Source organism: Xiphias gladius, chromosome 8, assembly GCF_016859285.1.
Source record: "Xiphias gladius isolate SHS-SW01 ecotype Sanya breed wild chromosome 8, ASM1685928v1, whole genome shotgun sequence".
Classification (NCBI taxonomy): Eukaryota; Metazoa; Chordata; class Actinopteri; order Istiophoriformes; family Xiphiidae; genus Xiphias; species Xiphias gladius.
In genome coordinates, this window is record NC_053407.1 from 29,450,857 (window position 1) to 29,463,488 (window position 12,632).

A 12,632-nucleotide genomic window follows, 5' to 3' on the forward strand; every position below is an offset into this window, starting at 1 on the left:
TCAAAGTTCACTCTTGACCTTTGAACAGCAGCTGACTGAAGCGTTCTCGCCCCAAGGTCCATTTAGTAGAGTGAATGAGAGTTGAACTTAAATATAGAGAACTATTTTTACTGAACCGTCTTCTCTTTTTAAATTCACATCGGCGCTACACCAATGAGTCGGTTGGCCCGATATACTGGGGAATGTTGGCTTATCTCAGATATATCGGTATCAGCAAATACTGTATGTCGGCCAGTGAGAAACAAGAAGTGTCCGCGGAGCCACCAGAAGACATTTGTTTCTTGTAATTCGGAAAGCGTGTTTCCATTCCAGAGATTGTCCGCCAGAGAGTTTAGATTTACGCTAGAAAACCGCCAGAACTCATCTGATCTTATCAAAGACGGTTGTTTATTTTTATTATGGGCTTATGCCTAAAAATAAAACATTTTTTTTTTGTTTCGTTTTTTACTCTCAAATAGCGTCAGCCTCTAAAATCCAGTATCAGTTTTGGATTATAGTTATAGCAGAAACAAAATGGAGATTAAACACAGAGAGGACAGGAAACCAAATCATCCATTTTTTCGTTTGTTTGTTTGTTTGTTTGGGGGTTTTTTTTCATACAGGCATAAGGAACTTTTAGGGGTGGACACAATAATATGAACACTTAATGCAGGCAACTTCATTAACGGTCCTGCAGCACGTCGGTGGTCTAATGTTCAGCGTCCGTTGCCAGTCAAACAGGAGGTGACTCCTGGGTTATTTTAGTGTTTTGGTGCCGATGTGGCGGAGTCATCGCAGTGTGAGGCGTGTAAGTTTATGTCTGATGACTACAGGAAGCTGTAGACCTCGTTTTCAGTTAGGTGTGGCTTTGGTTTGGGGTTGTGCAGCAGGGGAAGCGTGTGTGTGCAACCCTAGATTAGTTGTATGTTACACATTTTAACAGTAGAGGGAGCTGTTGACTCATCATTCTTCAGAGGTTCCCCTCCACAGACTGTAGACAGCAACGTGTGTGTCAAAGAGTCGCTTTAATGTCCGTTATTATTTTCATCCTCCCTATGATTCATATTTTAGAGATGTTTTTCTTTAAATAAAAATAATCTCAAAGAGTCACAAGATTGTTACACTGGATTTGATTTGGGTTGAGTGTTGCGTTTGTCAACGTTTTTTTTTTGTTTGTTTTAACGGTCATGAACTCCTGTGAAGGGGGGGCTGCATAGATTCACACGATTATCGTCATTCGTCGATATGAGGACACAGTGTGGCTGCGATAGTACCAGCGAAGGCCGTGCAGTCGGTCCCAGCTGTCAGGGATCAGGTCTTCTCTGACACTCTGATCTATTGATCACTCTGTGGTTATTCCTGTGCCTCTAATCAATAATTAATGAGCTGTGGAACTTCTGCCACCGGACCTGCACTCAGAGCTCAGCGGGATTTCTACGTCTGAACACCTGAGGACTTCGGTCAGAATTTTCAAGGCTTTGCTTGCGTCTCACAGGTCTGATGTGTTTCTCCGCCGTAGCTGCTGATGATGACGATGAGGATGATGAGGGTGATCATGATGATCATGATGATGAGAAAGAGGAGGATGGGGGACGATGCTGAGACAATGGTGATGACGATGAGAAGGAGACAGATGGAGGACCATACAGAGTTGATGGGGATGATGACGATGAGAAGGAGGAGGAAGGGGGTTGATACTGAGATGTTGGCGAACAGTAATAGTTGAGCAGCTTTGCTTCTAATTGGGTTTTTATCAGATTAGATTTAAAGTCCGGGTTGATCCGATCCAGAGTGTAGACAGAAACCTCGGAGTGTGTGTGTGTGTGTGTGTGTGTTTTAGCCTCATCACATGGAGTTTTGAGTTCTTGGTGGTGGTTCTCCTAAAACTAACACACATGTCGGTTATCAGGTGTCCTCCTGCCGCCGCCCCTGAGCCAGGCACTGGCCTCAGACCTGCTTGTCCTCTGAGTCGAACACAGGACGAATCCCCTCATAGGTGTCAATGATATATAATTTAGATGAACATAGGTGTGTGTGTGTGTGATTATTCAATGCGTGCGTGTGTGTGTGTGTCAGGGCATCATGTCACTGTTGGCCGGCCTCCCTCTCCCTCTCCCTCTCCCTCTCTCTCTCCCTCTCTCCCTCTCTCTCTCTCTCTCTCTCTCTCTTTCAGCAGCCAAACTGAACCTCAGGGTTTTTTCTCTTCCGGCGGCTCTGATTGGTCGCAGGAGAGTCTGTCTCCAGAAATCACTCTAATCCTCTTAGATAAAACAGAGCCCTCATCCAATCCCCTGCTCCAAGCCCCCCCCCCTCTCTCTCTCTCTCCATGGGGAAGAGGAGTTTTTAATCCAAGTGGATTATGTCGCAAATTGGGTGACAGTGGAGGCGCGCGGCCACAAAATCAGCTGCAGGCTGCCGACTTTATATCTTCCTAAATATCTGCAAAGTGGAGATATTAACCCACTTATTATTGGTCCTGGTTTCACGAGGAGCAACCTTGAAGAACATAGAAAAACCTGGAAGAACCTGGAGCAGGTGCAGAGGAAACTTCTTTCAGTCGTGTTTTTCCTGCAGCCTCTGTAAAGGACCAATTTTCTTCTTGTGTTTCTTCTTCCTCTCGTACCAGACATCCATTTTTCCTTTTCCATTAGTTGGTCAGTCGTTAATGATCTTCTGGAAGTTTCCCTGAAGATAATGAGAAGATGCCGCCAGCAGAACGCGTTGATCCAGACATGACCCAGAGCATTCAGGGTCCAAATCCCATTGCTGTCACCGTCATCATCTACTCGCTTTAGCCAACATGAGGGACAAACTCTTTAGGATTCTCTTGAACTCTCAGAGCTGATCCCAGTTTGTCGAACTGCCTCCAAAACTCTAAAGTCCAGTCTGTGAGGAGCTTGACGTGTGGAGGTGGAAGCGGGATGGAGAGCAGGACGCCAGGATTCATGAAGCTCCTGAGGATTGTAGGATTTTTCTGCCTGTGGATTACAGCTCAGGCTCAGATGAAGATCCCACCGGAGACGTAAGTGCCCTTCTTCACTTCTTCTCCTGGATCTCAGCTCTTTCTAACATCCACCTGCTGTGAGAAAATAATTATCACATGTACGATCACACAGGCAGATGAAGATCAGTTTTTCCAAAAATCGAGTTGGCAAACTGATTCAACCCCTTAATAGTGGGGTTGCTCCTTTTTCATGCTTAAGTACTTTAAGCTTGAAAGGGAATTTTCTATTCTATGGCTGCAGCTTTTTGTCAAACACAAATATTGTCAATGTCTTTTGCACCATTTCAGACAACTTTCCCCAAAATTCAAATTTGCTGACACGTGTGGTATTTTAGGAAACGTTGGGGTCTCAACTAGAACTTATAAAAAGAGCTCTGTGAGTTTGAGAAATGTTTGGCTGCAAAGCACGAGTCTGTAATGACTGACCCACAATAGGTCAGTAAGGTTTAAAAAGTTAAGCCCTGGAAGTGGAGTTGTCCCACTGCACTGGCAGTTTTTTTGTAGGAAATCTTGAGGGCAGAGTATGGGAATAAATTATTGACCAATATGGATATTGTATTGTATTGTACTGTTTTTGTAAAAACATCATTACTGCCGCTGAAGTTCACGTTTCAGTATTTCTAAAATCTGAGGGATCCAGGCTCGTGCTTTAGAATCCAACTGAAACTAAATTTGATTTTCAGGAGTATTTCTGTTGTTTCCCCAAAGATCCTTTTTCTACATTTTTTTTATAATGAAAAACTATTAATAATACATTTAAAAACATGTTGACATTGTTTTTGTCTGTAAAAGCGAACAACTAAATGTGTTTTCAGTTGGACTTTCGTTTGATCTAGAAAAAGATTTTATTTACAGCCCAAACCTACGAGGACATGTGGACGGTTTTCATTGTATTTGTCCATGCAACCGTGGGTCCATAACTAACTAAAATGTGGAAAAACTAAAGGAGGCTCCTAGTAATCAGTCCTGGTTGGACAAGTTCTGGATAAATGGAGCTTCACAAAACAAACTCAAAGAGCGCACTCTGTTTCCACGAAGATCCCGAGGGAATGTGTTTGTGTCGACAGGCTGCAGCTTTCCCTCAGGACCCACTGAAGTCTGCTTTCCCCCGTCTCTGTCCACAACTCAGAATTAGCACAGAGATTATTCCAGGTGCGCTGGTTGCAACAACTTTCAATTATCTCATATCTGCGGTTTCATTTAAAATTCAACATGAAGCATCACAGCTACGTGTCTAAGCCCTAACTTTAACCTACTGTGAACCTAATTCCAACCTAAACGCCAACACAAAGTCTTCAAACCGCCCTTTGACGGGGTCGGAACCAGACCCACTTTCCAGATTCAAAACCTAAATCGGTTTTCACCAAGACAGACATGCAACAGATACAGATACACACTTTATTCACAGGGAAAGGAAATCTTGCAGTCCTCAACTAAACAGCTACATCACACTGAGCCAAAAAAAAAACTTCCACTCAACAGTAGAAAAGGAAACAAATCGTCAGCACAAATTATCTCAAGCACGTTCTCTAAAACTAAAAAACAGAATAAAACAAAACACAACAAAAGAAAAAAAATTCAAAGAAAAACCAAAAGAAACCCAACCATAAAATGCATCAGTCAGAAATATATTTTATGGTTAAATATTCCAAACCAAAGCTGGCTAATGAAAATTTCATTGAACCAACTTTGCGTGGGAAATATAACGAGAAGCTCAAGCTAATTCTATTCTTCTGTTTTTATAAAAAAAATAAAAAAAACATATAGGTAACTGTTCTTTTGTCCACATTTTAAACTACACCTCCCAGAATTCACCTGTCAGACCATCTGGAATAAATGAATGATTGCGATTATGACAATTATGTGACACGCTCGCTGTGGTTAAACTGAGCACACTGACATTGAGAGTAGAGATGTTTGTGTTGTTGACGTCGGCAGTTGCCGTCTGTTAAAACTGTGCTACACATCATTGAAAAATTTAAGTTTTTTGGATTATAATTTTTATAATTTTTTTTAATTTTTATTTTAATAACTAATTCTACATGATCTCTTGGACAGATTTCTTGGCATAAGCCATTAAAAAGTGACATCCCTTACATTACAGTGTTACATATCGTTTTAGAAGGGAGGTCCCACAGCAGTGGTGACGGCTTGCCTCATTCTCAGATTTGTCTATAGGTGGCGCTGCGACCTTTGTCCGTTTGGACATGTTGTTGTGGTTTCTAATGCAAACAGCCTCAAAAGTATGAGCATTTCATGGCAGTCCTGCACCACTGCAGCTTCCTGGAGGACACGCTCTCTCTCCTCAATCGCCATCTGTGGGCCAGCATGACTCCCTGGCTGCCAGCCACGCCCCGCCAGCCCGGTCACCTTCTACCCTGACCCACATCTACCATTCGACCGACCGTCGCAGGCCTGGGCAGAGACACACCTAAACCCCTGAAAACCGGCCTCATCTGCTCTGAAATAGAGGGGAAGAGATGTGACCATGCCTGTGATTCTGAAAAACTGTTGCCATGCAGTACTACTTGGGTTTGTCCTTTACCCTTGTCGAAATGATCCCACACTGTGGATTTCCTGCCGGACATACGTAATAACTGTCTGACAAGCGCAGGGACCAGCCATGTGAACGAGTGTCGCCACTTCCTGTAGAGTTAGATTTTTTTTTTTTTCCCGCGACCTACCGAGCAATCAAAACTGGGTCGACTGAGGCTTCTCTCATCGACTAACATTTGGTTGGCTTTTTAGGGGGCAGCCCTAGACTGAATTGTAGGTTAGAATATCACTGGTTTTAGTTTTTGTTGGTGTAGAAATTAAACCCTGGTCAGGACCTTGAATGTTCACAGTATCACCAAAAAAATCAAAAAACCCCACATGAGTTGTTTGTTCAAATGCCTAAAATGACCTGTGTTGACGTTTACGTGACAAGGACCTCCAGCAGTTGTGTGAATTTAACAGGTGTGTCAGGAGTAAAGGTGAAGTCCTAACCCTAACCGAGTCCGCCTATTGACCCAACCTTAACCACATGGGGTGGCACATATGGTTGTCTGGGAAGGCAGTGACAAGATTACCTATTTTATCATTTACCTTGGAGGACTCGCTGGTGTTTAGCCCAACATATATTTTAACCGGGCGTTCAGACCATAAAACAGCACTGAGTTGGTGGCCGTTTGATGATGTAATATGATCCTGGGGGTCCAGCTTGAGTAACTGATCCAAGACAGGATTTTATGACTCTGAAAAGTTACCATAGCGTACCCAGCATTATCACTGATGTATGTTCTTTAATAAACCCTATCTACGATTATGAGGAATAGACTATTTATGGCCTCCGCCAGTTACAGATCCAGAGCAGCCACCCCAGACTAAACCATCATAACAGCCTACACAAGTCTCACATTTTAGCTGTAAGACCCACGTTTAATACTTTTTTTTTTTTAATCATTTGTGATGTGAAAACATCAGATTTCCACACAGTAAAAGAAATAAAGAAGTATAAGTCCCGGTTGTAGTTCAGCTAGAAAATCCTAGCCCGCTACAGAGCATGTCTCCTGTTGCTGTCAGCTGAACTGGAGGTCGTACCAGCGTCTGGATCAAAAGTAGTTTCGCCGACTGTGCCAGCATTCAACACTGGGGCTGAGAGCGTCGGAGCATTGAACAAAAACGAAAAGCACTACTGTGAGTCGCACTGTGCTGGGTTTCCTCTTCCAGTTAGTTTTGTAGTTAGGTAGCGTTTACAGCCTTACAACCTTCTGCTACCCTGCGTCGCTCTGTGTTCAATGACACAGCTAAAAAAAAAAACAAAGTGCCATGATTCGACCCATAAAACGCAAGTCAACTCAGAGTGATCTGAATCATCAACATTTAGGGGGCAGTCCTACAAGGCAGAAAGTAGAAACATGGCTTTCACATTAAAAAATCATCTACCGGGAAATTTTGGTTGCATGTAAATCGTCCTTAACCTTCCTAAACCAAGATATTATGACTTTCTTAAAATGCTGTTCTTGTAACTTTCACTTTCCAAGCTTTCTTCTCTAACCTTTGGGCTCCCACCTCACTGCAGGTCACCCTCTGGTCTGCCGACTGTTTGACCTCCTTTTTGTTGGTTGTAACCTCCAGGGTTAGATGATGGCCGTCATCTGTCTGTCTGTCTTGTCCTGTGTCCAGGTTACAGTCAGATTTGGCTTTAATCCTTTGGACAGGTCAGCCTCAGGGCTGAAGATCAGTTGATTAGGTTTTGGAGGGGATCTAGATGGAGGATTTATTATTGGGGGCATTTGTAGTTGGAATTGGTGACAGATGGGAAGACATTGCAGGTACATACAATGCACCTGTGACCAAAGAGTTTTACTTAAGTTTAACAACGTCAGTTTAACAACTCGCCAGTTTATTGGCTAGTTACAAGTTGATCTACAGCACTGTGCAAACGATTTAGGCACCAAACGTGGAGATGCTATCAAAAATAATGCCATGAATGGTTTTTATTTATCAATTAACATCATACGAAGTTGAACCAAGCATCTCGGAGAACTTGCCTCAGTTCTTCTGTGGATTCAGTCTGTATCAGTGTCTTCTGTGATTCCAGACTGACTCCATTATGTCGAGATCAGGGCTCCGTGGGGGCCAAGCCATCTGTTGCTGGACTCCTTGTTCTTCTGGTCTCTGAAGGTAGTTCTTAATGGCTCTGGCTGAATGTTTGGGCCTGTTGTCCTGCTGCAGAATGAATCTAGTACCGATCAGAGGCATCCCTGGTGCCTAAAATGTTTGCCAAGTGCTGTATATCTAAAGTCCAGCAAATCATGATTTATAAAAAATATCTGTTCATGTGTAAAATGATGATTTAAACAGAATTTGAAGTTTGAAGTTATTGAAGTTGTTTTGCAAGTTAGAGTTCATTGTGGTGGAGGTCTCAATACTATACTATCTACTACTACTATCTGTTAGTTTGTGATTTGATGCTTGAATCACTTTCGCTGTTGAGCTCTTTTGTTAAAATCCTTAGATAAAAGACTAAAAAGTAAATCTGTAGAGAGCTGAAGGCTACATAGAGGGATTTATGAAGGATTGTTGCTTTAAGGGGGACCAGCGGTTGTAAGGATCATCCTGGAACTGAACGGCAACGGGCTTGATCCCCCAACAGCCGATGAGTCTTTTCATCAGCTCTCTACACAATGAATTGACTTCACTCTCCTCTCAAGTCCTTTGTTCCACCTCAAATCCCAACATGTCCGTTGTTTGAGGCTCAATGTTTTTGCTGATAAAAAACGAAGACTTTTTAATAGAAAAAGTCTTTGTTATGGGAGAAAACTGATTTTCTGCAATAGTTCCTGCTGCGACATGGCACTTTTGTGTTTGTTTTTTCAAGATATGAAGGTCCTGCTACGATGAGGACAAGCTCAAAACCTGCCTCCGGTAATGTACAGTAAAGTGAGGAGACAAATTGACAGAAGACAACAGGGTTCTTGAAAGACAAAAATGCATTTGTGAAGATTCTCAGTCATCCAGGTCGGGTATATCCAAGAAGGGTTGAACCAAGCAGCTGGACTTGGTTGTAGATACTCGAAGATGTTTTCCTTCTTATCCAAGAAGCTTCCTCAGGAGGATCCTCAGCAAGCACCACAGCCCTGCGTTTTTCAAACCCAGCAGCACACTCGGACAGAAACTGGTCCATCCGAAAGACCGCACACCCAGTCACAAGAAAAGGAGTGCGCAGACCTGAATCTCGGCAAAACTAAGCAACCCTTGAACAAACGCGTGACTCAACACAGGAACTGTTGAACTGTTGGTCAGACAAAGCAAGACGCTTGAAGATGTTACCTTAACCTTTGTCTTTAATTGTCTTAAACAATTAATGGATTAATAAGGAAAGTATTTAGCAGATTAATCAATCATGAAAATAGCCAGTTGCAGGGTTATGTTTAAGTTCCCACGGTTGCTCGATTGACTGAATATTGTTAAAGCTGTTAAAACCCCACAATGTATTTTTGAAGCATACACATGCACACAGAGTGTGTGTGTGTGTGTGCGTGCACTGAACTCAGAGGATTAATGTCAAGAACAGATGGACCAATAAACTCCTCCATTCTTCAACACATGCTGAGTTAACACGCACACACACACACACACACACACACACACACACACACACACACACACACACACACACACACTCACTCACTCACTCACAGAGGGTGTGTATGAAGTCGTGTGTGTATATATGTGTGGTTTTTGGAGTCTGTGCTGACTTCACACTGTCTTCATCCTGTACGTGTAATTATTTACCATCTGGACTAAATGTTCGGATCATTCTGATCTTCTCATGAAGGCAGTATCCAGTCAAACAACAATTCATCTTTGTTTTTCATCTACTTCATTCATCATTTGCAGAAATAATTTAATGACGTTTAACAGTAAAATATCTACAAAGTAAAGTCAAAGAAGGTAAGGAAAAACAACAAAATACTGTATATTGACAATAAATGAAATGCAAAACAAGGAAAGAAGCGCAATACATAAAGAAGCCCAACAACCAAATAGATTAATAGACATTTAAGTGGCATCACTTCTGTCAGCGCTTTATATTTCAACAGAGTTTTCTACTCCCAGCCGGGTAGGTTCATTAGAGCAACAGACCAGACCTCCTGGGAACTCATGGGAACTGGATGGGAAAGTGGTGGAGGTTTATTTTCCCTTTTATTCAGGTTGTGCTGCCCACACGCTCCGGTGTGTAGAGAGAACTTTTCAGCCTTTTGTCAACGTCTGGATTGGAAACGCTGTGAAACAACGTCGATGATGAGTCAGACTTGTCATGATGCTCCTCATCGGGTCCCCTTAAATAGATCTGAGCTCCCTCTGGCTCCGCTGTGATTCAAACCCCGCCGGCAGCTCTGTGCGTTGTGTTGTACTGCGTCGTGTTATTGTGTTATTGTGAGTTTGCGCTGAGCAAACACCTGCAGCTCTCTGCTCTGACCCAGATGAAGAACAGATTATCTAAATCTCTTTCGTCGCCGTCACATCTAACGGCCTTTTTCTGCCGCAACTCGCTGCTCCTGCGGAGCGTCGCCACGGCAACGCACAGCCAAAATCCAACACACAAACTGCTTCCATCCAACATGGTAGATACATACAGTTCACTGTGTGCACAGGGGATTCACTTCGTTTATTATGTGGTGACATTACCACTAGTACTGATACCGGATTCTTTAGGCCGATGCTGATTTCGGTATTTGAGGTTTTAAGAAATCAGACAACGATATATCGTCTACTGTTCCTTATTTACTAACTGCTGGTATGATATCGTTTGGTGAAAGTCAGGTGCTCTCTGTTTCCAGTGCACCGACTGTGACCGTACTGGTATGCAAGTCAATGATATACAGTATTTACCACTGCATGATTTAGGCCGAATGAGGACAACGCTATACGCTGTCCTCCACTGACGAGCCCGGGCGTTGGCTAGCTTCGTGGCTAGCTAATGTAGCAGCAGACGACCTGCTAGCATTGGTTCGTGTCAGCGCTGCACCGATGAGGGAGGAGATGATGGTGCTGCCGTTCGCTCGCTGTCCGGAACCGTCTCTGTGGCTGCTCAACACATAACCGTGAAATCGAGGTCGTCACCGGGCTGTAGCCCAACGCCACGGCTGCTGTTTGTTGTGTTTCTGTCCCAGTCCACAAAGCTTCAGAGCAGAAACGCTTAGCCGATGAATCCATCAGTCGATGGACCGAAAATTAATCAGCAGCTATTTTGATAAATGATAAATAAATTATCATGTAAGTAAGTTTGTGGGGTTTTTTTTTTTTTTTTTTGGTAATTGGTATTTTATTGAATTTTAATATTAACAACGTCACATTCTGGTCAACAAATCAAATGACTACATGTATAAAAAATAACACCAACAACAACAATAACTAACAATAATAATAATAATAATAACACACAAATCAAATGTATATTCCTACAATAATATGCACCATAATGTAATCCAATTCACAATCAATAGATTCATGTTCAGGCACACAAAGAATGTGAATATGAGTACGATGTACATGGTGCGTCCAAGCAGTCTCCCCCACTTCGCTCACTGTCCCCAGAGCTGCAAGAAATGAGTTTGTGTGGTGCCACTGTGCCGACTCTGTGAACCGTCCCGGGAGTCAGCAGTTTTTCTCAGAAAAATGCCAGAAATGTCCTGCTTCCAGCCGCTGCTTTTCTTAGCCGTCTACCATAGTAAAATCGATACCTTGGTGTATGATATCTGAGTTATGTTATGTTACTGAACTTGCTTCCCTCAGCCTCCCTGTGCAGTTTCATGCTGACGAAAGGTTTATTTTCCAACTAAACCTCAAAAAATTTGACCCAGTCAGGTTCAAACAGTCCAGAGGCTGTAAAGACTTTGTAGTCTCCCTGATTTCGCTGGTTCTGCAGACCTGAGTCCAGTTTTCAGGTCGTTTGTTTAGGCTTTGTCTCTCCACCTTGTCTTGTGCTTCTTTGTACTTTTGCTGTCTAACTGGTTTGGTTGTGTGTTTTATTATATACGCGTGTATATCGGTGTCTTGTAATCCCACATGCGACAGAGCCAAACTAACTTTAGGCACTTTACTGTTTAAGTAAAGTAACAGAACCACACAGTCAGAATACTCCGTTACAAGTAAAAGTCCTGTGTTGAAAATTCCACTCGAGTAAAAGCGAGAAGTATCAGCAAAACGTACCAGAGGTATCAGAAAGTATTCAGTTCTTGGGAGGGTTTATAGTGTTAGAATATAGTAGATTAGATTATTATTGCTGCTGCATTCAGGAGTGAGCAGCATTTTACAGTCGTGGTTGGTCAAGATGAAGCTAATTTTCACTGTTTTATTTACTGTTAGAACAACGTTTCCTAATTTATGAGATGATCAAATGTTTAGTGTGAAAAATCTGAACCAGTAACTAAAGTTGTCAAATAAAGCCAGTGGGGTGGAAAAGACAATAGTTGCCTCAGAAATGCAGCGGAGTGTAAGGTAAAGTACAAGTACTTTTACTTGAGTAAATGTACTCGGTTACTTTCCACTGGTGAATTTATGCAGCCAGACTTGTTGTTTATGCTTCATTCCTTCATTGTCTCCTTTTCCACTGTTGTGTTGATCATCGCCGCAGATGATAATGATGACGTGCTCCTGTCAGCTGTATCCTGTAGATCTCATCCTCCATGTTGCATTATGCTGTCGACCGTCTCTGTTTCAGGGTGCAGCAGTGGGCGTCCGTGTTCTCCGTTCAGCTTCGAGACTTCACCACCAAATACTCCGGCTCTCTGCTGCTGCAGAAGGTAAATAAAGTCAAAATCTGGTTTAAAGGAAAATTTCATTCCCGTTGGACTCATTCCCTGGAGGTGTGTCGAGTCTGTGGGCATGGTTGTGTGTTCCCGAGGCCCGGAACGAAGCAGAGTCTTGTAGTGCAGCCTTCAGGCTCTGATTGTCTCCGAAACGGACACACACAGCAGCAAAAGCTTAAACGCAGTTCTGCTTATAGTGTGTTGGTTTTTAATGACGGGCAGAAGTGCTCACATGCGCAGTTCCCACATATGAGGCTCTCGGGGACCTTTGTTTGGAGGAGCAGACTTCTCGGGCGCCTCTGGTCCATTTTTGCCACGGACGATGTTAGATGGAGCTCTTCCAGGCT

The 12,632-nt window shown here is 43.0% G+C and overlaps 1 protein-coding gene across 1 annotated transcript in view; it reads left to right on the forward strand.

Annotated features, from left to right (window-relative positions):
- The first annotated feature begins 2,900 nt into the window (after positions 1–2,900).
- LOC120793257 (voltage-dependent calcium channel subunit alpha-2/delta-4-like) overlaps positions 2,901–12,632 on the forward strand; it is a 69,804-nt gene continuing 60,072 nt past the window's right edge. Inside the window, exons 1-2 of the mRNA XM_040133157.1 lie at positions 2,901–3,001; positions 12,198–12,279. Of these exons, the coding sequence (XP_039989091.1) occupies positions 2,901–3,001; positions 12,198–12,279 (183 nt within the window). The remainder of the gene's footprint in view (positions 3,002–12,197; positions 12,280–12,632) is intronic.